The 15,003-nt window shown below is 43.3% G+C and overlaps 1 protein-coding gene across 3 annotated transcripts in view; it reads right to left on the bottom strand.

The window, feature by feature from the left end:
* LOC118368456 (EARP-interacting protein homolog) overlaps positions 1–15,003 on the bottom strand; it is a 72,946-nt gene that overhangs the window by 56,596 nt on the left and 1,347 nt on the right. For all 3 annotated transcript variants that reach the window (XM_035752574.2, XM_035752575.2, XM_052496941.1), the window contains one exon: positions 3,471–3,603. In XM_035752574.2, the coding sequence (XP_035608467.1) occupies positions 3,471–3,603 (133 nt within the window). The remainder of the gene's footprint in view (positions 1–3,470; positions 3,604–15,003) is intronic.

Below are 15,003 nucleotides of genomic sequence, written 5' to 3'. Positions count from 1 at the left end.
GAGGGCATCTAGCTTAGATTGTAGGACTGCCGGGGTGTTAAGCATATCCCAGTTTAGGTCACCTAACAGAATGAACTCTGAAGCTAGATTGGGGGCCAGGGCACAGCTGGGAGCGGAGGGGAGGTCGATAACAGGCGGCAACAGTGAGAGACATATTTCTGGAAAAGTATTTTTTTTAAATTAGAAGTTCGAACTTTTTGGGCATTGACCTGGAAAGTATGACAGAACTTTGCAGACTAACTCCTCCCCCTTTGGCAGTTCAATCTTGATGGAAAATGTTGTAGAGATGCGCCTGGCTCACGGCTAACTGGTGCTAGCGTCGGGGCAGGGGCGTTAGCCTCTTTAGCCACTTGGTAGCACCGGTGATCCATTGCCAAGGTCCAGAGCTTACGGCAAGGATCCGGTGGAGTAGTGGATTCTAGCCGTGTTTGGGTGAAGTCCGGGTGAACAACTGATTATGCCAGGAGGTGGGCCTGGCCTGGCTCAGGGCTAGCTTCGGTACTGGGTCACTCGGTGGCAGCTAGCTAGCTGTGAAGATCAGGAGTAATCGTCCAGGGTTTACGGCTGGAATCCGGCGTTGTAGTGGAGAAACAGTCCAATACTGGTAGGCTTGCAAGTATTATCCAGGCAAAAAAAGGGCTGGTATCTGTGCAGAAGGTAAAGGCCGCTGGCAGTGGCTAACAATGACTAAATAGCTTGTAGCAAATTAGCTGGTTAGCTATTGATGGCTAGCTTCTGATGGCTAGGTGGTTCTGGCTATAAGGTCTAAAAAAAATAGCGGTCCCGTATCACATTGGGTGAGGCAGGTTACCGGAAGGTATAATTGTTTTAAAATGGATGTTGAACACATTTCGACAATGAAATATGTTAAATTATATGAATGCTGATTGGCTGAAAGCCGTGGTATATAAGACCGTGTACCACAGGTATGAGCAAAAATGTATTTTCAGGGTTCTAATTACGTTGGCAATAGCAATAGGGGACCTCAGGGGTTTGTGTTATATGGCCAATATACCACGGCTAATGGCTGTATCCAGGCACTCCGTGTTGCGTCGTGCAAAAGAACAGCCCTTAGCTGTGGTACATTGGCCATATACCACACTCCCTCATGCTTTATTGCTTAATTATAGCCCTGGTATAAGTGGGACAATTAACTCGGGGCTAGTGCGTCGTGGAACCTTCTACGTCATACAATATTTTCCAGAGAACGCATAGCCCCTTGTTGATTATCTCTTGTATAATAGCGAGTAGTTAGAGCAAGAGCTAGTCAAGTGACAGAAATAATATTCATAAATATACATTTTGTGTGTGACATGCATGTGTCTGTCTACAGTGGGGTGGTCTGGTCTCTGTGCTCTAACGGGAGCTGTCATCGTGTGAGCTGAAGCATGTAGAGCCCAGCTGACAAGAGAGACAGAGCGAGAGAGAGAGAGATGGAAAGAGAGAGAGTGAGAGGGAGGGAGAAAGAGAGAGAGGGAGAAAGAAAGAGAGAATAAGAAAGACAGAATGAGAGACTGTGGCCCTCTCTCCCTCTGGTGTCTGCTGCCCCTAGAGGCCTACCCTGGCCTCCACACCTCCCTGTTCTCGCAGTCTCTCACTCTTTCATCGCTGTCTACCACTGCACCCTATGCCACATTCACACCCCAACCACACCACCTTCACAAGACACAGCCTATCTTCTCAGATCAGATAGTGGATAGAAATGAATTTGCCTCAGCAGCAGCAGTAGTGACTTAGTAGGTAAAATTGGGGCATATGATCTTCACTCCTCCACTGCGCTTCTCTTTGACTGGGGCTGCTCCATTAGATTGGATGTAATGGCAATTACATTTCTCTTTTGAACTGCACACTGACATATCGTGTATCACAGCCTTGTTTTCAATGCCTCTCTCCCTGTCTCTCTCTTCAAAATGGCAGTACATCCAGAGGTGATTCAGATTGTCACCAAGGCCAAAGGCATTCATCTAATGAACTCAGAAATTTAATTACATTTTTTTTCTTCTCTCTCTCGTCCAAATAGTCGTGTTCCTTTAGATTTTTAATTGCCTCGTGGCAACTGTTGGCAGAAGGAGTGTGAGGGAAATGTGACATGTTACTTTAGCATAATTGCTAGCGTGAAATTGTTGGGAGCATGGTGTGAGTCTGGCCTTGTATGTCGTGTGTGTCCTATCTAGTCCATGGACAGGGGTGGACATGGCTGGCTAACAGGGTTCTTACTGTCTTGCTTAGATGGCTACCTTAAATAACATCCTTTCAGGTCAAGACAGAATTCAGTAGCTATACCTTATGGGACCCTTAGTTTTTCCTTTACACATGACTTCACCAGCAAAAACTCTGGCCCCTATTTGTGAGAGAGACTAGTGACATAAAGACAGGAAAAAAAGACTGAAAAAAGAAGGGAGAAAGTGAGATAGAAAGGGAGACAGATGGAGAGAAAGAAAAGGAGAAGGATAAGAGAGGCGGACAGACGGAGAGAAAGAAAAGGAGAAGGATAAGAGAGGCGGACAGACGGAGAGAAAGAAAAGGAGAAGGAGAGAAAGAGGCAGACAGATGGAGAGAAAGACAAGGAGAAGGAGAGATAGAGAGGCAGACAGACAGAGAGAAAGAAAGAAAAGGAGAAGGATAAGAGAGGCAGCAAGACTGAGAGAAAGAAAATAAGGAGAGAAAGAGAGAGAGAGGCAGACAGACGGAGAGAAAGACAAGGAGAAGGAGAGAGAGAGGCAGACAGACAGAAAATGAGAAGGAGAGCTAGAGAGAGAGAGGCAGACAGACAGATGAAGAGAAAGAGGCAGACAGACAGGAGAAAAATAAAAGGAGAGAGAGAGGCAGACAGACAGACAGATGGAGAGAAAGAAAAGGAGAAGGAGATAAAGAGAGAGAGACAGGCAGAGAGAAAGAAAAGGAGAAGAGAAGAAAGGGACAAGATGCAACGGGAGAGTGTGAGTGTGTTAGTGAGAGAAGAAAGGGACAAGATGCAACGGGAGTCTGTGAGTGTGTTAGTGAGAGAAGAAAGGAACTAGATACAACGGGAGAGTGTGAGTGTGTTAGTGAGAGAAGAAAGGGACAAGATGCAACGGGAGTGTGTGAGTGTGTGAGTGAGAGAAGAAAGGAACTAGATGCAACGGGAGTGTGTGAGTGAGAGAAGAAAGGAACTAGATACAACGGGAGAGTGTGAGTGTGTTAGTGAGAGAAGAAAGGGACAAGATGCAACAGGAGTGTGTGAGTGTGTTAGTGAGAGAAGATAGGAACTAGATACAACGGGAGAGTGTGAGTGTGTTAGTGAGAGAAGAAAGGAACTAGATACAACGGGAGAGTGTGAGTGTGTTAGTGAGAGAAGAAAGGGACAAGATGCAACGGGAGAGTGTGAGTGTGTTAGTGAGAGAAGAAAGGAACTAGATACAACAGGAGAGTGTGAGTGTGTTAGTGAGAGAAGAAAGGGACGAGATGCAACGGGAGTGTGAAAGGCTCACTTTTGTTGTAGCAGGTCGACAGCACGGCTTTATCTGCAGGACTGGCGCTGATGTGCCATATCTCCCCTGCCTGGTGCAGCAGGACGCTCTTACTAATGATGTTATTCTCATCATCAAAGTCAATGATGTGGATCTGTGGGAAGGAGAGAGGAGGAGAGAGAAAGAGAGTTGGGGAGGGGGAGGGAGAGCGAGAGAGAGAGAAACAGAGAGAGGTCGACAGCACGGAAACAGAGAGAACGAGAGCAGTGAGGAAGAGGTTGGAATGAGCTCCTCTTCCGTCATCTCTCACCAGTCACCCTAACCCTCAACAATTCAAAGCACCCCTCACTTCTCACAAAAAAAGTTTAATATGACAGTAAATGCATTCTTAACTTCACACACCCAGTGTTTTTTTGGTATTGATTTCCCCTTCAAAGCAGTGATTAAACTCCCCTTCAGAACTTGGGTTAGATTCATAGGAGTTACAGAGAGATTCACATGTCTAATAAAGGTCCGATAGACAAAGATCGATCAAATCTAGCTCACCACACTTCACAGCATATGATAACTAATATGTGAAACATGAAAGCAGGGAGGGGTCACTCTCTGTGAAATCAGTAAAACATGACTGCAGTGGTGATGGTCATGTGACATCTTTTCACTCCAAGGTAGGCCTTTTAGTGAGACAGGCTACAAGGAGAGTTAAAAGCATTGAAACTCAGATATGGTGGATATTGGACAATGGTTGACAGGTGTTGTGAAGCCAAAGCGTCCTGTTTAATTGATTCCAGATTGTCTAACAGCCATGAAGTTACACGATACATACAAAAGTATGTGGACACCACTTCAAATTAGTGGATTCGGCTATTTCAGTCATACCTATTGCTGACAGGTATATAAATTCGAGCACACCGCCATGCAATCTCATTAGATGAACATTAGCAGTAGATTGAAAGTCACTGAGCTCTTCAGTAAGGCCAATGTGGCACTATCAAAGGATGACACCTTTCCAACAAGTCAGTTCATCAAATTTCTGACCTGCTAGAGCTGACTTGATTAACTGTAAGTGCTGTTATTGTTGCTTCTAGACGTTTCCACTTCACAACAGCTCAGCCGCAAAGTGGTAGGCCACACAAGCTCATAGAACGGGACCACCGATGGTTGAAGTGCGTAAAAATTGTCTGTCCTCGGTTGCAACACTCACTACAGAGTTCCAAACTGGAAGCAAATCATCTTGAGCTTCATGAAATGGGTCTCCATGGCCGAGCACCCGCACACAAGTATAAGATCACCATGAGCAATGCCAAGCGTCGGCTGGAGTGGTGTAAAGCTCGCTGCCATTGGACCCTGGAGCAGTGGAAACGCATTCTCTGGACTGATGAATCACGCTTCACCATCTGGCAGTCCAACGGACTAATCTGGGTTTGGCGGATGCCAGGAGAACGCTACCTGCCACAACGCATAGTACCAACTATAAAGTTTGGTGGAGGAGGAATAATGGTCTGGGGCTGTTCTTCATGGTTCGGGCCCTTCCAGTGAAGGGAAATCTTAAAGCTTCAGCATACAATGACATTCTAGACAATGACTTCTAACTTTGTGGCAACAATTTGGGGAAGTCCTTTTCCTGTATCAACACGACAACGCCCCACTGAACAAAGCGAGGTCCATACAGAAATGGTTTGATGAGATCGGTGTGGAAGAACCTGACTGGCCTGCAGAGCCCTGACCTCAACCCCATCGAGCACCTTTAGGCTGAATTGGAACGCCGACTGCGTGCCAGTCCTAATCGTCCAACATCAGTGCCCGACCTCACTAATGCTCATGGATGAATGAATGCAAGTCCCTGCAGTAATGTTCCAACATCTAGTGGAAAGCCTTCCCAGAAGAGTGGAGGCTCTTATAGCAGCAAAGGGGGGACCAACTCCATATTAATGCCCATGATTATGGAATGAGATGTTCGATGAACAGGTGTCCACATAGTTTTGGTCATGTAGTGCATCTTGGCAACCTCTTAAAGGTCAGCAGAACACAACGTTAGCATCACAATTGAAAACGTTGGCCCAATTTATGCAAGCAAGCAGCGTGCAGGAAGTTGGGACCTCTTGATTTGACTTATTATTTGAATTATTTGAATTTACCATTCTGGAAATCTTTGATTTACGGATGTCGGATCTTAACTTGATCACTCTTTTGTCGCAGAGAATGTTCCTGCTGCATCAAGAATTTCAAATGAGCCTTGAGAGTCCCTAAAAAAGAGCAGTTGTCTTTCTCTCCATGCGGGGGCAGTCGAGTCATTGGGATCAGGGTTTGCTATCAAAATCATGTTCTCTCTCGCTCACTCAAACACTATAGACCTTAAAACATTAAACATGGATCTGAAATGCAGCCATACGCATCAACAACCATCATTTTATACAGCTTAATAACACAAGATAGATATTGGTCTCCACTGGGCCATGACATAGAAGTGTCAAGTGTATGGGTAAGGTCAAAATTACCTTCAAATTGTGGCATGCAGTAGTATAGCGGTTCGGGCTGCGGCCTTCACTGTAGCTGAGCACATACAGTACAAGCCTACCGTGTCAGCAATGGTTGCAATTGAGATCAGCTGTGCGTGTGAATTTAGCACGTGTTGATGGTTTAACGAGACATCTGGCGATAATATAGTGCCATCGATGGTTTCAATAGGCCCCTTGTTATTTGATAATATTCCAATACGCTACATTCTGTAGGCTACCTGTTAGCCTATCGATTGTCAATTAATGAAAAGGTGTGAAAAGCCATAATAGGCTACTGGGTTTCCCTGGCTGAGTTTATCAGCTGATTTGGGCCATCAGTTGATTAGCAGATGTAGGCCTTCCGTGTGGATGTCGTTCACGTTTTATAGATAGGCTATGCATAATTTGTCAGTATATACACTCACAAATATAAATGCAATATGTAAAGTGTTTTATTTCATGAGCTGAAATAAAAGATCAATGACATTTTCCATATGCACATTTTTTTTCACACATTTATTTATACCCGTTAGTGATAATTTCTCCTTTGCCAAGATAATCCATCCACCTGACAGGTGTGGCATATCAAGAAGCTGATTAAACAGCATGATCATTGCATAGGTGCACCTTGTGCTGATGACAAAAGGCCACTCTAAAATGTGCAGTTTTGTCACATAACACAATGCCACACATCTCAAGTTAAGGGAGAGTGAAATTGGTATGCTGACTCCAGGAATATTCACCAGAGCTGTTGTCAGATAATTTAAAGTTCATTTCTCTACCACAAGCTGCTTCCAACCTCGTTTTAGAGAATTTGGCAGTATGTCCAACTGGCCTCATAACCGCAGACCATGTAAGCCATGCACAACGAAGACAATGGCATTTTATCAATGTCAATTTGATACCGTCATGAGATCCTGAGGCCCATTGTCGTGCCATTCATCCGCTACCATCACTTCATGTTTCATCATGATAATGCACGGCCCCATGTCACAAGGATTTGTACACAATTCCTGTAAACTGAAAATGTTTCAGGTCTTCCATGGCCTGCATACTAACCAGACATTGTCACCCAATGAGCATGTTTGTGATGCTCTTGATCAACATCCTCAACAACATTCCACAATCAACAGCCTGATCAACTCTATGTGAAGGAGATGTGTCGCGGTCCATGAGGCAAATGGTGGTCGCACCAGATGTGGACTGGTTTTCTGATCCAAGCCCCACATTTTTTAAATAAAGGTATCTGTAACCAACAGATGCATATCAGTATTCCCAGTCATTTGAAATCCATAGATTAGGACCTAATTTATTTATTTCAATTGACTGATATCCTTATATGAACTGTAACTCTGTAAAATCTTTGAAATTGTTGCATGTTGAGTTTATATTTTTGTTCAGCATAGTTGTGGTCTTCGATGTGGATCCAAAAACTATTTAGATTGAGCTGAGACACTTTTCTTTGATGCGTAAATGATCAGACTATAAATGCAATTAAACTTCTGGACCTAAGTAGGCTCAGGCTGGTTACAATATAGCCCAGCACTGGGCACTAACTCGTGAGGCTTGTCGCCGGAGCGTGCTGCTTAGAGCACTGCGCAACGGCAGTTCACAGCACTAACAAAACCAATGATACATAGGCACGTCGTTTTTTTACATTATTTTGTTTTAAGCCTTCCCCAAACCATAGTCCCAACCTTAACCACTCTGAAGTATTGCCTAAACTGTTAACCTTTGAGTCAAATCAAATTTATTTGTCACATACACATGGTTAGCAGATGTTAATGCGAGTGTAGTGAAATGCTTGTGCTCCTAGTTCCGACAATGCAGTAATAACCAACGAGTAATCTGACCTAACAATTTCACAACAACTACCTTATACACACAAGTGTAAAGGAATGAAAAATATGTACAGGTACACATGTATATGTATGTATAGGTACACTTCAACTATGACAGACAAAATTAGGAGACAAAATCCAGAAAAACACATTGTAGGATTTTTTATGAATTTATTTGCAAATTACGGTGGAAAATAAGTAGGGGCTCAGAACGCACCCTTGTGGGGCCCCAGTGTTGAGGATCAGCGGGATAGAGATGTTGCTACCTACCCTGACCACCTGGGGGCGGCCCGTCAGGAAGTCTAGTACCCAGTTGCACAGGGTGGGGTCAAGACCCAGGGTTTCGAGCTTGATGACGAGTCTGCAGGGTACTATGGTGTTAAATGCTGAGCTGTAGTCAATGAACAGCATTCTCACATAGGTATTTCTCATGTCCAGATGTGTTAGGGCAGTGTGCAATGTGGTGTCGATTACCGTCGTCTGTGGACCTATTGGGGCGGTAAGCAAATTGGAGTGGGTCTAGGGTGTCGTGTCGGGTAGGGTGGAGGTGATGTGGTCCTTGACCAGTCTCTTAAGCACTTCATGATGACGAAAGTGAGTGCTACGGGCAGTAGTCATATAGCTCAGTTACCTTAGCTTTCTTGGGAACAGGAACAATGAAGCATGTGGGAACAGCAGACTGGATTGATTGAATATGTCCATAAACACACCAGCCAACTGGTCTGCACATGCTCTGAGGACGCGGCCGGGGATGCCATCTGGGCCTGCAGCCTTGCGAGGGTTAACACGTTTGTTAAGTGTTTTACTCACATTGGCTGCAGTGAAGGAGAGTCCGCAGGTTTTGGTAGCAGGCCGTGTCAGTGGCACTGTATTGTCCTCAAAGCGAGCAAAGAAGTTGTTTAGTCTGTCTGGGAGCAAGACATCCTGGCCCGCGACGGGGCTGGTTTTTCTTTTTGTAATCCATGATTGACTGTAGACCCTGCCACATACCTCGTGTCTGAGCCGTTGAATTGCGACTCTACTTTGTCTCTATAATGACGCTTAGCTTGTTTGATTGCCTTGCGGAGGGAATAGCTACACTGTTTGTATTCGGTCATGTTTCCGGTCACCTTGCCCTCATTAAAAGCAGTGGTTCGCGCTTTCAGTTTTGCGCGAATGCTGCCATCAATCCACAGTTTCTGGTTTGGGAATGCTTTAATAGTAGCTGTGGGTACGACATCGCCGATGCACTTGCTAATAAACTCGCTCACCGAATCAGCGTATTTGTCAATGTTGTTGTTTGACGCAATGCAGAACATATCCACGTGATCTAAACAATCTTGAAGCATGGAATCAGATTGGTCGGACCAGCGTTGAACAGACCTGAGCGCGGGAGCTTCCTGTTTTAGTTTCTGCCTATAGGCTGGTTGCAACAAAATGGAGTTGTGGCCAGCTTTTCTCGAAAGGAGGGCGATAAGGGCCTTATATGTGTCGCGGACGTTAGAATTACAATGATCCAGGGTTTTACCAGCCTTGGTTGCACAATCGATATGCTGATATAATTTGGGGAGTCTTGTTTTCAGATTAGCCTTGTTAAATTCCCCAGCTACAATGAATGTAGCCTCAGGATATGTGGTTTCCAGTTTACATAGAGTCAAATGAAGTTCTTTCAGGGCCGTCGATGTGTCTGCTTGGGGGGGAATATACACGACTATGATTATGATCGAGTGAGCCATGTTTCCGTGAAGCAAAGAGCGTTACAGTCTCTTATGTCTCTCTGGTTTGCTACCCTTGCTCGGATTTCATCAACCTTGTTGTCAAGATACTGGACATTGGCGAGTAGTATGCTCGGAAGCGGTGCACGATGTGCCCGTCTCCGGAGCCTGACCAGAAGACCGCCTCGTCTGCCCCCTTTACGGCGTCGTTGTTTTGGTTCGCCGGCTGGGATCCGATCCATTGTCCTGGGAGGTGGGCAAAACAGAGGATCCGTTTCGGGAAAGTCATATTCCTGATCGTAATGATGGTGAGTTGATGTTACTCTTATATCCAATAGTTCCTCCCGACTGTATGTAATAAAACCTAAGATTACCTGGGGTACCAATGTAAGAAATAACATGTAAAAAATAAAATAAATACATAGATAAAATACTGCATAGTTTTGTAGGAACGCGAAGCGAGGCGGCAATCTCTGTCGGCGCCAGAAGTTGTTTCTGTTTTAACCCTGTAACCACGCAGAATTAATGCAGCAATAGACATTCATCCATGAGTCAAAAGGCAGTTGGCTTGATTCAAACTCATGCCGACTCTGGCATAGGGCCTGTGTGTACCGGGGTCAGTAGTGTAAACACTGGGCCATGCGGTCACTGAGGAAACTAATCATTTATCCTGCCTATTGCTTTCCGTCAACATATAAAAAAATACATGTAGCCCCTACAAATATAGTGCCTTGAGAAAGTGTTCATACCCCTATTCATACCCCCATTGTGTTGTGTTACAGACTGAATTCAAAATGCATTAAATAAATGTTTTTTTCTCACCCATCTACAGACAACACCCCATAATGAAAGTGAAAACATGTTTTTAGAAATGTTTGCAAATGTATTGAAATACAGAAATATCTCATTTACATAAGTAATCAAACCCCTAAATCAATACTTTGAGGAAGCACCTTTGGCTGCAAATATTTGTCCACTATTCTTTAAAAAAGTTATTCAAGCTCTGTCAAGTTGATAGTTGAACATTGCTAGAAAGCCATTTTCAAATCTTGCCACAGATTTCTAAGCCTATTTAAGTCAAGACTGTAACTAGGCCACTCGGGAACATTCAATGTCGTCTTGGTAAGCAACTCCAGTGTTGATTTGGCCTTGTCCTGCTGAAAGGTGAATTAATCTCCCAGTGTCTGTGGAAAGATAGATTGAACCAGGTTTTCCTCTAGAATTGAGCCTGTGCTTATAGCTGTATTCAGTTTCTTTTTAGCAATAAAAGAAAACTCCCTAGTTCTTGCCGATGACAAATATGAAGAGTGTTACTCCATGATGTGTTGGATTTGCCCCAAACATAACACTTTGCATTCAGGACAAAAAGTTAACTTCTCTGACACATTATTTGCAGTATTCCTTAAGTGCCTTGTTGGAAACAGGATGCATGTTTTGGAGTATTTGTATTCTGTACAAGCTTCCTTCTTTTCACTCTGTCATTTAGGTTAGTATTGTGGAGTAACTACAATGTTGTTGATCCATCCTCAGTTCTCATAGCACAGCCATTAAACTCTTAACTGTTTTAAAGTCACCATTGGCCTCATGGTAAAATCCCTGAGCAGTTTCCTTCCTCTTGAACAACTGAGGTAGGAAGGACGCCTGACATTTTGTAATGACTGGGTGTATTAATACATCTTCCAAAGTGTAATTAATAACTTCACCATGCTCAAAGGGATATTCAGTGTCTGCTTTTTATTTTATTTTTTACACCTCTGCCAATCTGTGCCCTTATTTTCGAGGCATTGAAAAACCTCCCTGGTCTTCTCTGTGGTTGAATCTGTGCTTGAAATTCACTGCTCAATTGAGGGACCTTACAGATAACTGTATGTGTGGGTTACAGAGATGAGGTAGTCATTCAAACAATGTTAACCACTATTATTGAAAACAGAATGAGTCCACGCAACTTATTATGCGATTTGTTAAGCACTTACTTAGACTTGCCATAACAAAAGGGTTGAATACTTATTGCCTCAAGACATTTCAGCTTTACATTTTGTATTCATTTCTAAAATGTTCTATAAACAAAATTCCACTTTGACATTATGGGGTATTGTGTGTAGATCAGTGACACAAAATCTCAATTGAATACATTTTTAATTCAGCCGGTCACACAACAAAATGTGGAAAAGGTATATCCTTTCTGAAGGTACTCTATGTCCATTTATTATAATCCACATAAGAATTCACACGAGACGAACTGTAACGTGCACGTAGCCTACATAAGGTACAATGTAGGTACGATGTGCATTGTCTACAAACACCGCTTCAAGCTGACCCCTGGTGGCGATTCTATTTTCGATATTCAAATTCTCCTGCTGCAGGATTATTTTCCTCCTGCGACGACAGTGGTCAAATTAAGATCTGACATCTGTAGGTTGTAAAGCAGTGACAATCATCTGGTTTGATGTGGTTAATAACACACATCATTCTAATAATGTTGAGTCTCACCGCACCGTGGGAACCATTCATCTGGTTGTACCGGACAATAACTCCAGGCACTCCTCTCCCCTGTTCATTTTTTACAGGCAGGGAGGAGAAGAGAAGAGCATTGGAACAGCAGCATAGAGCATCCTTTAGCCGCCTCAAAGCCACATTGGCTGCCATTAACCTTGGGCTGGAACCCATTGAGCCAAAATTATTACGCAAAGTTATAATTTTATGGAAGGGAACCATACAAATAAATTCTGGTGCTGGTGTGACAGGGTAATTGGAAGGAGGGCCGGTAACAGGGCCCCTGAATGAACCCAGGTCTGGAGGAGAATTCCCATAGGTAATTTATTCTGTGTTATTCTCCAACTGGAGCCTGTTGAGTAACTTCATCCCTCCATCCCTCTCTCAGAGGGATAAAAACGAGCTGGCCTGTGGCCTCCACTTTTGGGCCTCTTAGTTAAAGCTCTTTAGTGGTGCAGATGACAGTAAGTGGGGCAGGGGAGTAAAGAGATGGCAGAGGTGGTATGGCAAATATCCTTTGTCTTTTTAGTACCCTTTAATACCACACACACTGGAGGATCCCCAACAATGTGCCATTCATATTGCCCTGCCCTCTCAGGTGCTGAAGTGGCACTTGAGGTGAGAGGAGAGGGTAAATTAGATTTCTGGGCCACACATTATAGAGACAATGAAAGGATAAAAAGCCAGGAGGCTTATTGACATGTCCAAAGGTACAGGATAAGTGCCTCTGAAGCCAGAGCCAATCAGGTGGGGTCTTTATGTGATCAATTCTTGAGGATGGGACTGAAGTCATCTTCAAGGAAGAACACTTTCTGGAACATCCAATAATTGTACGTGAAATAGCATTTCAATAATGATTGGCTGAAATTATTGCTGTCTTTGTTATAACTGTAGTGCATTCTGAAATGCTGGTACAAAACACTCCCTTTTTTTTCCCTCAACATCACCTGTCAGTGTTTGGTGCAGGCATCACAGCAGTACGATCATTATGAGTATTTGCCTCTCAAAAACATGGTGTGGGTGAGTCAAACATAAGTACCGTCTGTCTGTCCAACCACAGGGATATGTTCAAAGTGGGCTCCAGCTACATCTTAACACCCATAGACTTGTAAACAACAGCCAATCCCAGAATAAAAAAAAAGCATTGGAAATTTCTCACCAAAGGATGCCAAAAACATTTCAACACAGACATCAGTCTCTCCTCTCTCCCTCTCTAAAATCACTAATTATCTGGCCCTCGTTTATGGCCAACTGTTTCTGTCGGTTGTCTATCTGCATGATGACCTAGAAAAGACCACATACACACACACTAAATTGGAGTCAGCCCAATACCCAGTGACAGGAGCCAAGGCTAAGCCTGTCCTCACAGCAATACCTGGTCCACACAGGCCTATACGGCTAGCATGATCCCAGGCTTGTTTGCTTGGGCTACAACTCTCAAAGCCACACAGCTGCTGAACAAGGCTTGAGGTAACCAACTTTACTGAAAGTACTGTACCACTAAACCCAGTTGGGTAGGTTACTTTATAAATGTAATATGTTACAATTTCTAGTTACCTGTCCAAAATTGTAATCAGTAACAAGATTTGTGGATTACCAAAACTCCGTAACGTAATCTGATTATTTTCAGTTTACCTTCCCCTTAAGAGGCATTAGAAGAGGACAAAAAGCCATTTGGTGTTCCATCGTAGTCATCACTGACTTGTGATCAGATTCGCTCAGGCAATTTAAACTTGCACCTTTTTCAATGCAGAATTGAGTGAAAATTGAGAAAACCAAAAGGTGTTATTTCCCCCCGCAAACATCATTTCTGAATTTAAAAGTTATTATTTTGTTTTTCAAAAGTATCCAATTACAATATTTGTTGCAGGTAACGAATTTATAAATCAGATTACATGTAATCAGTTACTCCCCAATCCTGAATAAATTAAAATAAGCTGAACATGGCATGGACAGTCATAGCACAGGAAATTAGATATTGCATTACAACCCAGTCTTGCTGAAACCCAGGAGGAACTAGTTGTGAGATATCTGTCCCAAACCCTGCAACAACATGTGGGCCAATCCTGGGTGGAATCACTGAGGTACAGTATATAATTAGAGTGGAAGTGGAATACCCCATTGGGAATACTAGAGGCCTTAAGGTGCTGGGACGGGCAGCCACAGGACTAGATCAGAGAACGGAACAAGTCCGCTCTAGGTTTTTCCATAAAAAATAGATAGGGAAAACACACATACCTTTAAGATATTTTCTAATTTCTCTCCCCCATGAGGGAGGATAATGAAAGTTCACAGGAGTACGAAGTAAAAGGTAGCCCTACAAATGATATATATATTTTTTACTGATATCCATTTGGTTTATGATTTATTAAGTTATTGCACATTGAAATTCTGTTACCAAATTGGTAGCGGAATTTCCGAAAAATCTGTAACAGAATTACTGCAATTGATTTGGCTGCAATGGTAAAGCATAGTAGTCACAAACTACAGTTGGGTCACCTGCTACATTTCTCCCTTCCACTGGCATACTGTAATATTCAACTCATAACTGTTTTCTTTCTCTTTAGTGAGATAAAAATACATCTCAGTTAGTAAACCATAGTGTTTGCAATGTCAGGGTTGTGGCTTCGATTCCCGCGGGGGGAACAGTACAAAAAAAGGATAAATGTATGCACTCACTACTGTAAGTGACTCTGGATAAGATTGCCTGCTAAATTACGTAAATGTAAAATGAAAACAGTCTGGGCAACCCTTCCCTCTCGCTCTCTCCAGTTACTATACCTCTCCTAGCTCTTACTGACAATGAGCCCCCTCTTTTTACATTTTCTATCCTAAATATTAGGACTATGTAAAGGCTTTGATTTCTGATCAAACAGATGGAAAAATAGGTCTTAGAAAACATCTACCAGAAAAGGTCTTAAAAGGTATGAGAAAGCAAAGGCTTTGATTTCTGAGAGACTCCTTTCCTTACCCACTGAGTACCAACCGAAGTTGAAAAGTAGTAGAAATTTGGTCAGTCTGCCTTGTC

The sequence above is a fragment of the Oncorhynchus keta genome, chromosome 35 (genome assembly GCF_023373465.1).
Source record: "Oncorhynchus keta strain PuntledgeMale-10-30-2019 chromosome 35, Oket_V2, whole genome shotgun sequence".
Classification (NCBI taxonomy): domain Eukaryota; kingdom Metazoa; phylum Chordata; class Actinopteri; order Salmoniformes; family Salmonidae; genus Oncorhynchus; species Oncorhynchus keta.
This window is presented reverse-complemented; position numbering and strand designations above follow the sequence as displayed.